At 42.4% G+C, this 20,048-nt stretch overlaps 1 protein-coding gene across 2 annotated transcripts in view; it reads right to left on the bottom strand.

Annotated features, from left to right (window-relative positions):
* The window catches only part of PKD2L2 (polycystin 2 like 2, transient receptor potential cation channel), a 1,160,187-nt gene that overhangs the window by 44,560 nt on the left and 1,095,579 nt on the right, over positions 1-20,048 (bottom strand). For both annotated transcript variants that reach the window (XM_075601557.1, XM_075601558.1), the window contains one exon: positions 2,984-3,114. In XM_075601557.1, coding sequence (XP_075457672.1) covers positions 2,984-3,114 — 131 coding nt within the window. The remainder of the gene's footprint in view (positions 1-2,983; positions 3,115-20,048) is intronic.

Here is a 20,048-nt window from a genome sequence, read left to right as displayed (position 1 = left end):
TGGGAGAACAAATTAATGGCTGCCTGGTACCCGGTACTCCGAAAGATGAACGAGTACAGCTACGCTGTACAGGTAGATGCTGAGGCAGAGAGGAATAAGACCTATCATATTAATATGCTGAAGGAGTATGTGGCACCGAGTGTGGCATCGGTGCTAACCATTTGTAGCCCACCGATGGGGGATCCGGCGAACAGTGCTCTGCCAGATCTATTAGGGGAGGCTAGGCAGGGTGGTTCTTGTACTGCTCAGTCCAGAATCACGGTATTATTTGTTGGTAAGACCTTGTCTACCATGACAATGGTAATTTATTTCTTATAAAAGACAAACACACAAAGTTACACAATTCAAGATTAACACACTTACTGGGGATAGGGCTAACAAATCCGTTTCTGGAACGAAATTCCTTCAGATCACATTTAGAGCACTTTCCAATGACCGGTAGTTACTCATGTAAAGTCCTGGACATCTATTAATTCACTACTGTGTATGTGGCGCTTGGAATCTCCTTGGAATCTCTGCTCCCCATTGGCTGCAGCCCTCTTAAGCGTTCAGGCTCTCATACACTAACCTGTGCAGCTTATATTAGCATGGGAATTTTCCTGCCAGCCAATCACCGATTTGCCAGCATTGTAAAGCAGGACGAGCAACTTTTCTCAGGTAGCAAGGGGGCATGGGCTATTCTGGCATCTCTGCCTCTTTGCATACCTATCCCACCCTCTGTTCAGGATCCACAGAGTCTGGATTTTCGGCAAATGGTCATCGGATAGCCTTGTGTTAGGCCAGGATACGGTTACTCAAAGATAACTGCACCGCCCCTCCTGTTCTAACACCCTGGCATCCCTGAGCCTTTCAAATACGGTCTCTGGACAAACATAGAGGCACCAAGGTTGGTCGCCAGCTTGGTTTTCCGGAATCCATGACTTAGAAAGCCCTCAGTTCATATTCAGCAATGATTCTCAACCGGGGTTCCGTGGAACCCTGGGGCTCCGTGGAGCAGTCGCAGGGGTTCCACCTGGCCGCATGCACTCACTGCAGCCCCTGTCTCTACTACCTCCGCTCTCCTCCTCCTCCCTCCTCTGAAGTGTGTGTTTTAGTGAGTAAGTGTTTGTGAGTGCCTGTGTCAGTGCAGAGCGGGTGCATTGGAGAGCAGAAACAGAGGGGCGGGGCTAGTCGGTGCTGAGAGGTGTTGGTTTTTGCCCCCCAGCTTCATTTTTGCTCCCCCCAGCTCCATTGTTGCCCCCCAGCTCCATTTTTGCCCCCCCCAGCTCTGTTTTTGCCCCCCCTCCCTGCTCCATTTTTGCTCCCCCCAGCTCCGTTTTTGCCCCCCCAGCTCCATTTTTGCTCTCCCAGCTCCGATTTTGCCCCCCCCCAGCTCCGTTTTTGCCCTCCCAGCTGCGTTTTTGCCCCCCCCCCGTCCCAACTCTGTTTTTTAAATGGATACTAATACTTCAAAGCGGCCCTCCCATACACAGCCACGCATCTTCAAACAGTGCTTGGTTCAGCGCTCATAGCGCCATCTTGTGTCTGAAAGCTAATGGCACAGTTTGTATTCATTCTTATTACCACAGTCAGGGAATAGACTGCAAAATGGGGACAAGAAAGGTGGTGTAGGGGAAAACACATCTGGGTGATGCACATACATTTAACCCCTTCACTCCCAATGTGATTTAGGGTTAATCATCTGGGTTTAATGCCTTTATTAATGGCCTGATTAATCCTTTCATCGCCACAATACCCATTGAATAAAATATATTGTATCCTGTCTTCTGCGTGCTAAAAGTTATGAGTTCGTTTATTGGTGTCAGGGGTGGAGTGAGTGTATATATTCCCTACAATCACTAGCTTCATTCCTGGCACACATGAGAAAAATACTTTTAAACTTTTAAAACACTGCAAACATGCTCAGCTTTATAACCTTAGCTCGACCACCTTCCTGAACCTCTACTCTAGGCTCAGGAGACCAGGCTACCAGAACTGAGAGTCGCTTTTGGGTCAAGTCAGTCAAGAGTTTGGCCACAGTGCTGTACTTGGGAATGACCTTCTTGAATTACCCTGCAGTGCCTAAAAAACCCATAACCTGCCCTATTGCCTTCCCTCTTTCTGGTTCTGGCTTCCTGTGCCCTCCACCCACTCTATACCCCAGGTACCAATATCGAGTTATGGTCGTTTTATATGTTTCAACCTGAACTATGCATACAGCCAGTTTCAGAGTGCTAGGAGCTTCCTAACAGAAGTTAGCAAAAAAGCCGCTTTTTATTCTCTAAGCTCTGGACATAAACATTTTCACTCTCGCCACCTTATACCTGGTGGAAGAGACTCTGAACCCTTATACTGGGGTTTGGGTATATACCGGGGGAACCTTGAATGTGATTTATCCCCCTGTTGAGTCTTACTGTTCTGGTCTGTGCTGAAGTAGGGAGACCTTGGTGGTGAGCTGCCTAACTGCTTCCTAGGGAGGATTTTGTCCGGTGGTCTGTGTTTGCATGTCCCAAGGAATCTGGTAGGATTCTGTGGTACATTTTCGGGGTAGCCAGCAACTCTGGTCCCCTTCTACACAAACACAACCTGACAACATTGTATCATAAAATACCCCCTGAAACTCATGCCCTGTGAATCTCTACCAGTTGTCACTCCTGGAACAGTAAAACACACAGAAATATTTTAATACAATGCAGTTCATATGCTATAACTGGGTTGACGAGATGACACTTCAAACTCCCCAATATGGCTCAGGGGCACCCAGCCAGGCATAATACCTTCATTATTGGCCTGGGTACCCCCTCACCGTCACATACCCCATCTGAGTTTAATGGTTTATATTTTAATACATGCAAACATATGTACAGTACAAGGGTTTGGTCTTTTTAAGATTAATTATAAATTCAATAATTTCAAAGGTAAAAAAAACATTAGGTGATCGATCAGATAAATTGAGTCAATGGATAAATCAAAAACAGTAAAACAAGGGGAAATTTAAACTTACTTTTGGTATTCTTGTTGTGTAACTATATTTGTTGTGTCCTTTTGATTTTTCCTCAAATCAGGTTCTTCATATAAGGAATACATGTTTTTAAAATGTCTCTTTTGTAATTTTTGTTGTTGAGTGAGAGTTTCCTATATAAATCAGTGATGCAATTAGATTGTTATTAACTACAGATGAATATTGAATGAGACGTATATCATGTCTTGGATGACTCAATATGCCTCATGCTATAAACAGCGATAAGCCACTTATCGCCAGCTTATCACCAAAAAGCCTTCACCGATTCAATAAACCCTGATAAGCTGGTGATAAGAGCAAAAATAGCCAGATTTTTGTCCAGTAACTTTTTATGCTTATTATTAATGAAGCTTAAATATATATATTGCGAAAATTATTCTTTTTCTGGATGTTTGACATCATGTTAAACAATAACTTCTTTGTAACCAAGAGATTGCAGTGTTAAGACAGTGAGTATGAAATGTTACTACTAAATTATTTGATAAAAAATCCATTATATATTGTTGTCCGTGTCTAATTACTAATAATAATTCCCTAACAAATATAGGACTAGTATTAGTGTTTCTAATTTTACATAATCATATTAAAGATCCTGAGGATGTGGGTCCGAAACATTGGTGATTTGTTTCATTTTTTCTACAATATATGTTTATTTTTTACAAACCTGAGTGCTGTCTGCTGATTCCCGTGCGAACGGTATTGTATGTTTATATATACATATATATATATATATATCTATACAGTGTTCGACAAACATATACATTTGCTCGCCCCGGGCGAGTGGATTTAACCCCCGGGCGAGTAAATATTGGCCCAAGCAGCACACATTTGGTACTAGGTGGCGAGTAGATTTTTTTGTGTGGCGAGTAGATTTTTTGGTGATTTGTCAACCACTGTATATATATATAACGCATATATATATTGGAGGAAATCCCATGGTTGTTGTTTAGACCAATGAGCGTCACCGCTCGCGATGACGCATCAGCCGGCGACTGGAGCACGCATTGAGATGCGACTCCCCAGTGCTGCGTATGCGCCTGAAGAGCAGGGGTGTCACAGGACTGTAAAGCATACAACTGTCATTGCACATTCGGAACTGCACCGCACTCCAGCGCCCGTGTGCACAGCGCAACCCAGTGTGTCCCGACATCACCATGACAGCGTGGGCACGAGTCACCATTGGTCTAAACAACAACCATGTGATTTCCTCCAAGATGGCGGTGCGTGTCACGGCCTGCTTGCGTGTCACGGACACTCCACACTTGTGTTTCTGCGGGTTTGTCGGGTCCCACACGAGTGAGTAGCATTAATTATTTCATTAGTATGGGTATATATGGTGTGTCACTGGCACTCATTCATTGCACATCCCTGAGGAAGGTCACGTTCCGTTGACCAAAACGTTGGATGCAGTGCCTTGTACTATTTATGTAAATATAGTTTTTTGTACCAAACTTGCTGTGTGCTGTCTCTGTTTCCCAGATCAACGCCTGGTAAATATCTGTTTTGTATGTGCATATGGGATGAGCATCAGTTTTTTTCTAGTTAACAATGTGCCACTGTCTCTCTCTCTCTCTCTGTATATGTATATATATAGATATATATATATAGATATATGTGTTTGTGTGTGTGTGTGTGTGTGTATTAAGCCTGATAATGTAACGCTATTTATATTTAGTAGCATCCTTCATGTTTTAAATTCTATGTTGATGAGATGTGTGTTAATGGCTTTATTTAATGTCCTTTTATTTTAAAAAATGTACATATGACAGATGTTTGTTTGTTCAAACAATTTTGCCGTAGTAATCATCTTTACCTCAAAAATATAATATCATTAATGGTATGTACAGTATATAGTACGATATTAAACCACCATTTATCTCAACACATAGTACTATTTTAGACATAACATTATATGTAGTTGTTATATTTTAATTCTACATATTTAATTAGTATTACTGTAAATGTATTTTTAATATAGATAATGAAAAAATTGTCAACATTATCGTGCATATACAGACTCAGTGCATTTCTAACATCTTTTTGTGTAATTTTTTCTAAATATCACACTCAAATACATATTATCATTGCTATGTATGAATATATATTTACTATCAGTATGAGTACATATTTTGTTAGGAATAATTACTTAGATTATGTGTTATTCGTAACACATGTACCACTAGCAGAAATAAGCATCACTGTATAAATCATCGCTACAGTCTTTGAAAGCATCCTAAAATTATCATTTAAAGATGTGGTTTTTGACAAGTCAATTCATATCTTGGGACAGTCGATCCCTAAAGTAGATATCTGAAAAATAAATAACATATTCAGAAAATGTTGTACAAATACCAATATGTTGCTTTAACCAGGCGTGTGCTGTAATAATATGCATCTATTACTTTAGAGGTTAACGCAGAAGGTAGACATATGCTTATAGATCATTGAAATGTCAACAATTGAACATCGTAATATGTGTTACAAAATGCTGCTCAACTTTATCTAGCTCTTTGCGTATTTCACGGTGGCCATCATCAAGCTCTATTGCACACGCACATGAGCTGGGCGTATTAATGCAGCTTCTCATAGTGGCGAGTCAGCATCGTCACATGACTACATAGCCACTTCACATGATGACGTGGCATCAATATTATTACATGCAGAATTGTAAGCAATCTATTGTTGGTGAACTGATCTATTTATAATGTAGATAATCACTTGTCAGTATTCTCATAGTATTGATGCACATATATGATGTAATTTTATAAAAAAATATTTCTCACACGGATTATTACAATGCAATTTCACACATACTGTATATATGTTATAATTGTTGCTATGCTATGCTACATCGTGTGTGTATACTTTAGCGCATGCGTTGGGGATATGATGCAGATGCTGCTCTCATGTGTACTAAATTAATTCTCAATTCTGTAAATTAAGGCATATTACATTATACAGGTATTTACCTTAATTTAAGAAGTCAACAATGACCTAGTATCCATTGTTGCAGCCAGCCTGATCCGCTTCGGCCATGGTTGAGTCAATCATGGAATCCTGATGCATATATATCTCGTTATCAGCATTTTTATGTTGGCCCGCATCGTTTTGAGGCCAGGACACGGGCTGAGCCAGGTACGCATTTTGGCTAATGTTTTCCCATGCACACTGGTTTTGGGCAAGGAAGTTTGCATGTTCCCATAATAGTTTAGCTACGGGGACATGCCCCTCTGGTGGGACCATTCGGTCCTCATGATGCTCCAATCCTCCTCCAGCTGTGGCTTTGACGCCCATCTTTCGGTAAACCATATCCGGCACATCTCTCCATGATCTTCTCTCGGTCCCAGGATCGGAAACTTCCTGAGCGATTACTCATGGTGCTATCGGGGTATGGGTAAAGGCACAAAGAAGTATCTTGTGCTCATTAGAAGTGTGTGTAAGTTGCCATTTGTCTGGGGAGCTCACAAGCCACGAGGTCCCCCACTACACTACAGAATCCCACAGGAGTCTACTGTATACTATAGGTTCAATCAGTATCCCACACGCTGCCACCAGTTAATATAAGCTATCACGGTGGACACGAACTTATCAACACTTTTTTATATTTTTGGGATTCTTTATTGAACACGACAAGGAGGCAAAATAAATTGTCATTTATTTCCTTGATAGACAAACACACGACAACTTCAGAATACACTTAATACAACACTTACAGGGATGGGGAAACAAAATAAATTGTCCTTTGCAAGAAAGCGCAAGAAATGCAGTCTCTGGTTTAAAGTCCGTTTGGCTAGATCGCAGTTGCCGATCTAATATCTTAGCCAAATAAAGGAATTTCGTAGAAGTTCGTAGGAATTCATTCGGGAGTCACCAGAGCTAATGAATTCCGGAGTTTGGGGTGAATCCTTGATTGCGATGTTATTAATGCCTTGCGTCCAGGAACCGCTACTGCTGTACACAAACAGAATCTTGTACAAAGTTTGGTTACGTCATGAATCACCCTGGGGATAGCTCAGTGGGCAGTTTAATAGGGTTCACAGACCTATCTATAACATGCATGCCCAATCCCCTCTGTGGGAAACCCTTAACCCACCAATCTCTGATTTGCCCGTAGTTTACAAAACCGGGCAAAAAGACTGTCCTGCTTACACCACGCATGTGTTAGCTTGACACCCATGTGACTTAGCATACCTGGGGTACACCCCTTTGCTGGCGACCCTTAGTATGGGGTTTGGCCCCAAGGGGTGATTGGCTCATGCTGAGTATCGGGATCTGGCACTCCGCAAAATCCATGCCATTTTCACACTTTGAATTTCTGAGGCTTTTCATCCCTGCACTTCACTAGACTTAGGGTCTCCCACTTAACAGGGGGTCTTTGAAGTGTTGGAAGGAAAATACCCTCAGCTCCTTCACCCCTGGCATATTTACATGCCAAAGGATTTTTCCCAGGCTCACTTCACTATTGCTTCCACCTTAGCTGGTTATGGCATAAGATGCCTGCCACCCACCCTGTGCCCTAGGTACAGTACTTCTGCCATCCCTACTAAACACTTGGTAGGTTTCAAGGTGAGTTCCGCTTCCCTAATCCTGGCTAGTACCGCCGCTACATGCACTAAGTGTGAGTCCCACAAATGACTAAAGATAGCAATGTCGTCCAGGTATGCCCTTGCAAACCTTTGCATACTGTGGCGAGCAAGGAGGTGATCAGGCCTGAATAAAGATGTTATACCCGGCTGGTCATCCTCCCCTCGCATTGGGAATGAAGGGGTTAAACTTGTTTGCCATGAATTACTGTGTTTGCCCTGTTCCAGCCATTTTTTACCCCACATTTGCAGGCCATTCCCTGCCTGCTATGTTAAATGACAAAATGCATTTGGCCTGTTATACTTTTCACAGACACAAGAGGGAGTAGTGAGCGCCCAACACTAGCGCTGATTGAAGAAGCGTAGCAAAAGTTTAAAGGGCTGTCTGTGAGATGGGTATCCATTACTATCAGTTTGACCCGTAACCACAAGTCAATTGAATAAGTGGTTGCGGTTAGATTCTCAAAGTGTTTTACCGATAAAATGTATCCGTCCCTTGTTAACTTTGTAACTTGAAAGGCAGAACGTCTATTGCCGTGGGAAGTGTGTCAATTGACGTGACAAGTGTGGGAACTTTGCTTCCCCTCGTCCGGATTTCAATTACAAAGGCTAACTCGGGAACGGAAGCACCTGGCAACCTGATTTTTGGGGTGCAAGTACAGTTAAACACTACATGCACATACTGTACATATATATAAATTACAGTTGTAACACAAGCAGAACATGATGTTGTAATAAAGTGTGTATAAACTGCAGATTTAAAATGTAAGGCAGGATGTATTCTGTAAGCCCGGGAAGAAATTCTTCGGACATACAGATGTGAGATGGGTGAATGAGCTGGGGATATTTTCATGCCTGTGCTTCAAAGGGGTTTTGCCGAGTTGGCGACACCCAGTCTAAAGAAGTGTCAGGGATGAAAAGACCCAGAGACCCATAATGTATACATGGCCGGCAATCTGATGTATAACAGATGCCGGGCCATTGACTCCTCTAGGCCAAATCTCAGACTCAGAGGCGCCAAAGTTTGGGTGTATCCCAGCTATGCAAAGTGTCATGGGTATCAAACTGATCCATGCGCTTTGCACACCGGAGAGCCTTTTTTGCCCGGTCTTATGAACTGTGGGCAACACGGCTATTGCTGGGTTAAATTGTTCCCACGAGGCGATTGGATCCACATGATAGAGATATCCTTGGCCAGTCAATAACTATGGCTCCCGAGGTATCCCCAGGGCGATTCGTGAATTTCGATCCATGAGGTAAAGACGTAAGACTTTGTTCCAGCACAGTGGAAACCGGTCCCAGAGAGAAGGGGTTAATAACAACGTAACCAAGGATTTGCTCCAAACTTCGGAATTCGTTAGCCCTGGTGACTCTGGAACGAATTCTAACGAACTTTAACTAAATTCTTTGAGGTGGCTGAGATAATAGATCGGCAACTTGCGATCTGGCCACAGGACCTTTAAATCAAGACTACGGGCTCTATGCAGTAAGTGCCGAAAAAGTGCTCTCGGCAAGTGTTCACTATCGGCATGATGTTGCCGATTTTCCCTCGCCGTATGCAATAAGTGCCGAATCCCTTCCGAATCAAGCTGAAAACATTTGTTCCCACTCTGGCGATGATTTGCCGATCACACACACGTATCGGCGTGCATGGCGAGGTGGTGTTAGGTTCACCAATAAAACTTCTTGCTGAATCTGCCGAAGCAAGCATGTTTTTGATTGAGCGGACCATTTAAAGTTAGCGTGTATTTTTATTCATTCTCTGTGTTGTTGGGAGAGAGAGAGAGAGAGACACACAGAGCTGGGCGATTTGCATATTTCAGATTGACAGAGAGAGTTGCTGTGTATTGTGATCGGTTTGTCCTGTATTGTTTTGTTAACATCTTTGTGTTGTGTTCAGTTTGTAAGTGTTCAGTGCGATTGTGTTTAAATTTCTTTTTTGTTCTTTGTGAGTGCTATAGGTATGGCCGAAAGGCGTGGGAAGAGTGATGCTGGTGTGAGTGGTACTGGTAGTCATGTGAGTACGCGTCTGAGTGAACGTAGGATTCAGGGGAGTGCTGTTGCTGCGAGTGTGACTGGTGTTGCTGGGAGTGCGAGTGGTGTTGCTGTGAGTGCGAGTGCTGGTGGTGGCTCTGTTGCTGGTGCTGCTGGGGTGTCTGTTGCTGGTGCTGCTGGGGTGTCTGTTGCTGGTGCTGCTGGGGTGTCTGTTGCTGGTGCTGCTGGGGTGTCTGGTGGTGGGGTGGTTGGTGGTGGGCTGCTTTTGGAGTCTCTTCCATTGGAAGAAGGAGAGTCCAGTCAGCAGCAGCCAAGCTCTGTGGCTGCACGTGGTCGGAAGAAACGTGTGGAGCGGCCACGTAATCCTCGTTTCAATGATGAGGAAAACAGAGTTCTTGTCACAGGGATTTTGGAGCACTATGACTCTCTGTATGGGCATTTATTAGGTAAGTCAATCTTTGCATTGATTGTTCAATTTTTTTTTATCCTATCTCATGTGACATGTGTTAATATCACACTATTAATCTCTAATATTTATCAATTAAAGTTAATTGTTACATACATAATCCTTCAAGTTTTATAACGACCATAACATTCAGTCAAAAAAGTTTGACAAAGTTTATACAATAATCATGCAAGCTTCCTTAGATTTGTAAGTTTCCACGTACATGCTCATGTGCTACACATATTCAACCTAAACTAGCATGTTTGGTATCTCTTGGAACAGGTATCATTTTTGTAAAATGTTCATCTTTCTATTAATTTGTAAGATCATATATTTTTTATATATTTCAAGGGCGGACAAGTTCAGCCTCAAAAAAAGAAATGTGGGACCAAATAACATTGGCTGTGTCTGCGTGTGGGAATCATGTCAGGGACCGCATGAATTGTCGGAAGAGATTTGATGATATCAAGGCCAATTTAAAGAAAAAAATCCAAGCACAACGGATGCATGCTTCTGCCACTGGAGGTGGGCCGCCAGCACAATCTCTAATCTTAACTCCATTGGAGGAGCAGATGCGTGAAAAATGTCTTCCTGTCGTCGTGGAGGGTTTGCCAGGGGACAGAGATATCGGAATTTATTCGGCTAAATTTCCACCAGGTGACAAATTTTACTGTACTACGCGTGTCCTATGTTACAGTTCTTATCTATATTTCCGCTGCAACTTATAATTTCTTTCAAATATAAGTATACCTACATATATATCTGTATATATGTCTCTCTCTCTCTATATATATATACAGATATATATCTATCTCTCTCTATGTATATCTATATATATATCTATATTTATATATAGTTGTCCACAAAAAATAAAAAATAAAAAATATTTATATATACACTGTATATATATATACCAATATATATATATATATAATATGCAAATACAACTGTATGCTCATCTGCATGTCTTAGGCAGGTCTGCAACCCCGCCTTTCCCCATCATCACCCAGCATACAGCACTTCCACTGCAGCAAGGGATTCTGGGAAATGACATGCAAATGAGCACACAGTGTCACTTTTTGCCTCAAAACCCATTTTTAACATGGTTCCCTATAGGCTTAAGCTTGCTGCATGGTCACAGCTTTGAGCATAGCCAGGGTTAAGGTGCATACCCAGAAAACCACCCACAGACAGCTGTTTCAACCTTGATGTGTCTCAGCAGTGTATATATATATATATTTGTGATAATCTATGTTACACCTATAAACAGGCAGTTACTGCGTAATAAAGTCTTGCATGGAATATTGTCAATTGAAAGGCGAACATGAATAATTTTCACTAACAAATTCCATTATGTATTATGAAAGCTCTTTTTTCACTTCATGTAGTATAATGTGAGCATAAATAGGAACATGTACCATATGGTATTTAATTGTGTTCATATTTAGCTCACTTCTTATTTGTATTTCGCTCATGTATCGGTGTGTGAAACCAGCTTCAATTAATATGTAATCACAGCATAGAGGTGAACAGAGGGGGTGGTGTCGGGCAGAGAGCCAGATCACAGGGTCATGGTAGGGTCAAGTCTTGTGGGAGGGCTTACAGGTGGGAGAAGCATCTAAGAGGTCATGGTGGTGTCAAGTGCTGGGGGAGGGACTACAGTTGTTAGAAGCTGACAAGGTGAACACAAGTTCATCGCATTCATTAGAAATGGTAATTATCTTACTACTTTCAAGCACCAGTCTACGATATATTACAACGTACGTTAGTCATTCGTTCAGTTATATATTATTGTTATCGTTATAGATACGCCACCTTCTCACACCAGTACCATCTGTGAGCGACACACTGCATGTGTTGCTGAGTGCCAGCCACATTGAGCGCTACACCTGCTTGTCTTAAATGTTCAGACAGATCACTAAAAACATTCATACACATTTCCACAATTAGTTACTGAATTATAAGCAGAGTCAACTTTGCATGTATGGTAGTGATGTACATAATTGTAGCTATATTAATACCCAACATATGCAGCGTATGTACAACAGACCATTTAATTTTGTAACGCATTCCTGCATGAACATTGTATGTATGTTGTATGGTGTTCAAAAGAAATGTGACGATTAGTTTCACATGTACATTTAGGTTAAGATGGATAATATACAGATTGCCCTAACCATAGAATTGTGATTTCCTTACGGGATGCTGATATTTAGCCATAAGTACTCCCACTACAGATACTTACTGTTAATAATGTACACATGAAAATGAAATTCTGATGTTATTCTTCTATATAGTTGGTCCGCCAGCTCCTGTGTCACCTGTGACACGTGACTCTGAACACGTCACCTGTCTCATCAAGGTCATCATCAAGAATGGAAGGGGAGTGTATGAGGTGCAGGCCATATAATGTTTACATTGGAAGCATTTCATTTGCCATGCAAAATAAATGCCTTTCACATGCAATGAACTTCTCATCAGTTATTGACACAGGAGATGTAGTGTTTCATGACACAACATGTATTGTGTCTGTTTTCAAGTATCAGCTAGGAGTTGTAATGTTACAACAAACTTTAATTCTTTCTTCTTTCACACTGAGTCGAAACTTAATTGTTGCTTCAAGCATCATCTTTTAATTGGACACAAATAATTAATTATGGAAACATGTTATGTATTCCACTATGAGAACTATCATTATAGTCTAAAAAAAATGAAAGTTCCATGTCAGTTCATAATGTCTTTATTTATTTGTAGAACCAGATGTTGCCGCTCAAGGACAAATTCTCTCAAGTGACCATGAAGATGTTGACACTCCTGGATTAACACAGCATTCAAGTCCTCCTGCTCGTGACACCTACTCAGCTATTGCAGCTTCTGAAGAACGAATCTTGGGTGAAGAAAATCGTCACCATTCAGAAATGATGTCAATGCTTGAAAGGATGATGTCACTGCATGAAAGGATGCATGAAAGGTCAATATCAGAAATGTCACAAATTAAAAATGTCATCATCCAAGTTCCTAAAGAAATCCAAAATGTAAACAGGACATTACAAGCACTAGTTCTGAATGTAAGCCAAGAAAATCAGTTTCGGAGTACAGCAAGAGAACAACAATTCCACTTTACCCCATCAGAGGATGGATCTTTACATGCTGCTACTTTTTCTCCAGAGTCATCAGTTCTTCATTCCCTAGTTCTGGATGATACCGGTACAGTAGGTGCAAGTTCTGTGCAGGTCCCTGTAAACATCCAACAACTTACATCTGTTCAAAATATGGAACGGACAACTACAAATGAGACACGCAAAAGAAAGTTAGGGCAACAATTACTAATAACCAGCTTTTGGAAGAAGATTAAAACACAAAAAACAGAAAGTGCTCCACCACCACTCTTGCAATCTTTATCAAGTGTTTCTCAACTGCCACAGCCCACACCCAGTGCCCCTGAAATGCCACAGCCCACACTCAGTGCCCCTGAAGGGCCACAGGCCACACTTAGTGCCCCTGAAGTGCCACAGCCCACACTTAGTGCCCCTGAACTGCCCCAGCCCACACTTAGTGCCCCTGAAGTGCCACAGCCCACAACCAGTGTCCCAGAACTGCCACAGGACAGTACAAGTGCTACAGTTAAGGCCAGAGTACTTGGCACAGGGAAAAGGCGAACACAACAGCCAACAAGCAGGCCTGTGACTCGCTCTCAAAAGGATAAACAAAAATAAATAAGCACATTCACTAAATATTTTTGTGTACTGGTGTCCTTTACTGCAGACACTTTCATGCATAGTGTATGTATGATCATGTACAGATGCTTGCAAACATTCAAGTATGTCCTTGTACACATGAATGTTTATAAATGCTCATTCACTGAATGAGTGAAGGCATATTTTAGAACATATGAATATCTATTAATCATCAGTTGATTAATGTTAATACATTATGACACACTTTGCATGTATATGGAAGATGACATTCACTTAGCTCTTGTTCAGTATTAGATGTTACAGGTGTATTATTGAAATTTATATTGTCATTTCATGCTAATATTATGTACATACAAATTAATGTAATTACCCATATAACAGCCTACTTTTTAATGTAATGTTTTCATGTGTCTTCACTCTGTTAGACATTACTTACCTTTATCTTCATTCATAGTTCATCATGTTGGCATGTGATCATGTATGATTTGTGGTTACAATAACAGATCTGTAAGTGTGTATGAATATATCTGTAGTCTATCTCTGTATCTCTATCTATATATGTATACACACACACACACACATTGTCTATCTTTGTGTGTGTGTGTGTGTATATATTTACTGATATATATATATATATATATATATATATATATATCTGCCAGTGTTGTCTGCAAACAGCCCTTGTGTATACAAATGTTAGGACACTTGCTACAATTATTGTATCAGTATGAGTGAGGCCCTAATTTAGTCAGCTGTATTGAACTTTGATTATGATTACAACAAGGCCTGCTTACACCCATCAATGCCTTTAGTTTTACACTCTATATATAATATATAGAACAGGCCTGCACAACTCGTAAAGTGCGAAGGGCCGAACTGCTCCAAGGAAAAATAAATTGGGCCGCACGGGTAAAATCATCATCATCATCTCTCCTCCAGCACCTATCATCATCATCCTCATATCTCCCCCAGAACCCAACACTATCAACCATTGCGATACTCCCCATCTATCTCTCATACCCCCATCTCTCCCCCTCACCCACAGACAATACACCCCTCCACATCAAACACACAATACCCCCCTACACACCACACACATCCCACCACCCCCTGCAGCTCACATCCCTCTGCCCCCTTGCACCTCACATCACTCTCCCCCCCTTGCACCTCACATCACTCTCCCCCCTTGGGTGGGTGACAGTGACTGGGTGACAGTGACTGGATGGGACACAGTGACTGGGTGGGTGGGTGACAGTGACTGGGTGGGACACAGTGACTGGGTGGGTGGGTGACAGTGACTGGGTGGGTGGGTGACAGTGACTGGGTGGGTGGGTGACAGTGACTGGGTGGGTGACAGTGACTGGGTGGATAGGTGGGTGACAGTGACTGGGTGGGTGACAGTGACTGGGTGGGTGACAGTGACTGGGTGGGTGACAGTGACTATGACAGTGACTGGGTGGGTGACAGTGACTGGGTGGGTGACAGTGACGGGGTGGGACACAGTGACTGGGTGGGAAGAGTGACTGGGTGGGACACAGTGACAGGGTGGGACACAGTGACTGGGTGGGTGACTGGGTGGGTGGGTGACAGTGACACTGACAGTGACTGGGTGGGTGACAGTGACTGGGTGACAGGGTGACAGAGACTGGGTGGGTGACAGTGACTGGGTGGTGGGTGACAGTGACTGGGTGGGTGACAGTGACTGGGTGGGTGGGTGACAGTGACTTGACAGTGACTGGGTGACAGTGACTGGGTGGGTGGGTGACAGTGACTGGGTGGGTGGGTGACAGTGACTGGGTGGGTGACAGTGACTGGGTGGGTGACAGTGACTGGGTGGATAGGTGGGTGACAGTGACTGGGTGGGTGACAGTGACTGGGTGGGTGACAGTGACTATGACAGTGACTGGGTGGGTGACAGTGACTGGGTGGGTGACAGTGACGGGGTGGGACACAGTGACTGGGTGGGAAGAGTGACTGGGTGGGACACAGTGACAGGGTGGGACACAGTGACTGGGTGGGACACAGTGACTGGGTGGGTGACTGGGTGGGTGGGTGACAGTGACACTGACAGTGACTGGGTGGGTGGGTGACAGTGACTGGGTGACAGGGTGACAGAGACTGGGTGGGTGACAGTGACTGGGTGGTGGGTGACAGTGACTGGGTGGGTGACAGTGACTGGGTGGGTGACAGTGACTTGACAGTGACTGGGTGACAGTGACTGGGTGGTGGGTGACAGTGACTGGGTGGGTGACAGTGACTGGGTGGTGGGTGACAGTGACTGGGTGGGTGACAGTGACTGGGTGGGTGACAGTGACTTGACAGTGACTGGGTGACAGTGACTGGGTGGGTGGGTGACAGTGGGTGGGTGACAGTGACTGGGTGGGTGACAGTGACTTGACAGTGACTGGGTGGGTGGGTGACAGTGACTTACCTTGACCCGGGTGGGTGCAGGTTGCCGCCGGACGCTTGCTCCTCCTGCCCCCGATATCCCTGCAGCAGCTGCCCGGGACGGGAGGTGGGCTTGGGGGCGCGGGCTGGGGGGAGGGGGGGGAGGAGGGCACGGGAGGTGAGCTCGTGGTGGACGCGAGAACCTGGCCGCGGAGGGAAGCGGTGAGAAGCAGGCCGCAGGAGGAGCTGAATTATTTAATTATTACTTCCCCCTCCGGCCCACGTTGGGAGCAGGGGGGGAATCGGGCCCGCAGAGGAGCTGCGTGTTGCTTCCCCCTCCGGCCCATGTTGGGAGCAGGAGGGGGGGGGGGGGGACGGAGCGGGCCTAGCGCATGCGCGCCGGGACCGCAGGGAATCGGCGCCATTTTTTTTTCAAAGTTTTTTTTTTTTCAAAGTTTTTTTTTTTTTCAAAGTTTTTTTTTTTTCTTCAAAGTTTTTTTTTTTTTTTTTTTAAATCTCATCGAGGGCCACACAGAGAGGCCAGGCGGGCCGCATGCGGCCCGCGGGCCGCGTGTTGTGCAGCCCTGATATAGAATCAGACCAACATTACAGGCCTTAATGGCTGCAAAGAGGCCTTGTTTTCTGTTAAATACAACTTATACACAGCTGACTCAAATACACAGCTGACTCAATTAGGCCCTCAAGCATACTGAACCAGTAATGTTATACACTTTAATGAACTTTGAATATAATCACAACAAGGCCTGTTTCCACACATCAAAGCCTTGAATTTAGCAGTAATAATATTATATATATATATATATATATATATATATATATATATATATATATATATATATATATATATATATATATATAAAATCAAAAAATAAATAGATGATACCGTTCTGTGGCTAACGAAATGCTTTTATTTGTGCGAGCTTTCGAGATACACTGATCTCTTCTTCCGGCGATGTTACAATGAATGAAGCAAGCAAAAGCTATACTATAAACAGTGTCTATTGGAATGTTATCTGTGCTGGTCCTTCCCCCGGTGTGGATGTCTTTTATGGCTGGAGGTGTCAAAAGGTTCCTGAAAGCAAGTGATGAAAGAGTGTGTATGTGTATCAGTGTGAATAAAAATATAAACCGTGGATATAACCACAGAATTGTAGACCAGCAAATTCACAAAGCCACCAGAATACCAAGAAGTGATCTCCTTGAATACAAACAGAAGGAGACAAGCGACAGGGTACCTTTGGTGGTCACATATAACCCACACCTAGGAGCCCTACGCAAGATCACCAGGAAACTACAACCCATCCTCCAGGAAGATACAAGACTGCAACAGGTCTTCCCTGAAGCACCCTTATTATCATACAGACAACCCCATAATCTCAAGAATATTATGGTGAGGAGTAAAGTATTCAGCAGTACAACTGAATGCTGGACAAAACCATGCCAGGACCCAAGATGCAAAACCTGCGCAATGCTCAACACAGCGGACACAATACAAATACCACACAGGAATCGGGAATACAAAATCAGAGGAAGGTTCACCTGTTCCTCCAGCAATGTCGTGTACCTCATCATGTGCATGAAATGCCCAGGGGGCTGCTACTACATAGGTGAGACAGGGCAGGGGCTAAACAAGAGAATGAACCTGCAATGCCACAGCATCACACGCGGAACAAGAGACAGTCCTGTTGGCGAACATTTCTCTGACTCTGGCCATAAGATGAACGATCTGAGGGTTGCCATACTCAAAGGTAATCTTAAAACACCGAAAGAGAGACGGTTGCATGAATACAAATTTATGCAACTGTTCGGGACACTTAGCAGTGGCCTAAACAGAGATCGAAATTTTATGAGTCATTACTGACACAAATGAACTCTCTTCCCATGAGCGCTATAGGCCATGTCTGTACATACTGTGCTATATGTATGCACACACAGCTGTCTCTCACACATACTTATTCTCCTTGTTTTTCCATCCCTATACACCAATAGGGACCACATAGTATCCACACACACTTGTAGTTGTGCTACTAACTCTCACATTTCCACACCCACCCACACCATTTATATCCACTCCCACTCCACACACACCTTTTGTAAAGCACTGTATATACTGTGGGCTCTCCATTCATTTTTATTCACACTGATACACATACACACTCTTTCATCACTTGCTTTCAGGAACCTTTTGACACCTCCAGCCATAAAACACATCCACACCGGGGGAAGGACCAGCACAGATAACATTCCAATAGACACTGTTTATAGTATAGCTTTTGCTAACTTCATTCATTGTAACATCGCCGGAAGAAGAGATCAGTGTATCTCGAAAGCTCGCACAAATAAAAGCATTTCGTTAGCCACAGAACGGTATCATCTATCTATTTTTTGATTATTGAAGCTCGGCTAACACGGTACTGATACCTCTACACATATATATATATATATATATATATAGAACACACAGAAGGAAAAGTTGCTCAACACCTAGTATATAAGGTTAACTCAAGCCCTTTAATTATAACTAACTATAAGGGTGAAATAAAATATATACCCCAAATAAAGTCAGTAAATAGATTAAATGGGACCTTATGGTGCTAGGGGATAGTGAAAACTATATAAGACACACAAATGAAAAGGACAAAGACAATCCCCTTAGTAGCACTCTAAATTACACCTAAACTAATCTATAAAATAAAGATTGTTTAAAAGAAACAGATGCTCCGCCAATTCAGAAAAAATGAACAAGATTTTATTGATTTAACAGCAAGACACACTAACTTAAAAACATGAAAGTACTAAAGACAGCCTTTGAAAATATATATGTATCAAAAATATAAATAGAGTACTACTAATAAAATACTATCAGTATTACAAAGAGAAGAAAGACTAAAATGTGTCTAAATAAGATTTAAATAGTGACAACAAAGTAGTTTAGTCTAACATAATAGGCAATACAAAATATATTCCCACTGACATATATACCTAAAAATGATAAATCATTGCGTTGGAAAAAGTATATAGTCAATGACCCAGTATATAGCCAGGAGAAGAAATTAATATGTATACCAAAAACAGGGGGGGGAAAAAAGGAGCACACAGGGAAAAATAATATAACAATAATAATAGTTATACCCTGAACAGCATTTCCCAAAAATGAAAACAATAAGAACTGATGCAGCAAACAAAAAATATAACTAATAAAGACATATTAGCAAACAGAGTCATGCATATTGAAAACACCACAATGCGCAGCACTGCAAGGACAGGTAATGCCCAAACAGTAAGGAGGGTAATACTCAGCTGCAGCTAGATTGTGTTGAACGTATGTTCATATCGTTTGAACAGGATGTGTTTCCAAAGTCTGCTTATAACAGGAACAAAGAATAAAGTCCAAAATGCTGCATCAGATCCATCGTAAGTCCCTCAGAATAAAGATTACATAAAGGCTGTGGTAAAGTAAACACTCTACGCGTTTCACCCGTCGGTGGGCTTCTTCCCGGAGTGATAAAACTATATACACACTATATACACACTATATACACACACACACACACACACACACACACACTGTATGTAACTGTGTGTGTGTGCATGTGTGTGTATATATATATATATATATACACACTCACACACTGTATGTAACTGTGTGTGTATGTGTATATATATATATATATATATATATACACACACATACACATACAGTGTTTATATATATATATATATATATATATATATATACAGTGTTCGACAAATCACTCAAAAATCTACTCGCCCAACCAAAAAATCTACTCGCCACCTAGTCCCGCCCCCAACTCCGCCCCTAGTCCCGCCCCAACCCCGCTTTAAAATAAAATATATAAATAAAATACATTTAATAAATTCCTAGTCAGAACAACATTCATTTTTGACATAAATGT

This window comes from Ascaphus truei, chromosome 5, assembly GCF_040206685.1.
Source record: "Ascaphus truei isolate aAscTru1 chromosome 5, aAscTru1.hap1, whole genome shotgun sequence".
In the NCBI taxonomy this organism is placed as follows: domain Eukaryota; kingdom Metazoa; phylum Chordata; class Amphibia; order Anura; family Ascaphidae; genus Ascaphus; species Ascaphus truei.
The sequence above is the reverse complement of the archived record's forward strand: the minus strand, read 5'-3'. Positions and strand labels throughout refer to the sequence as shown.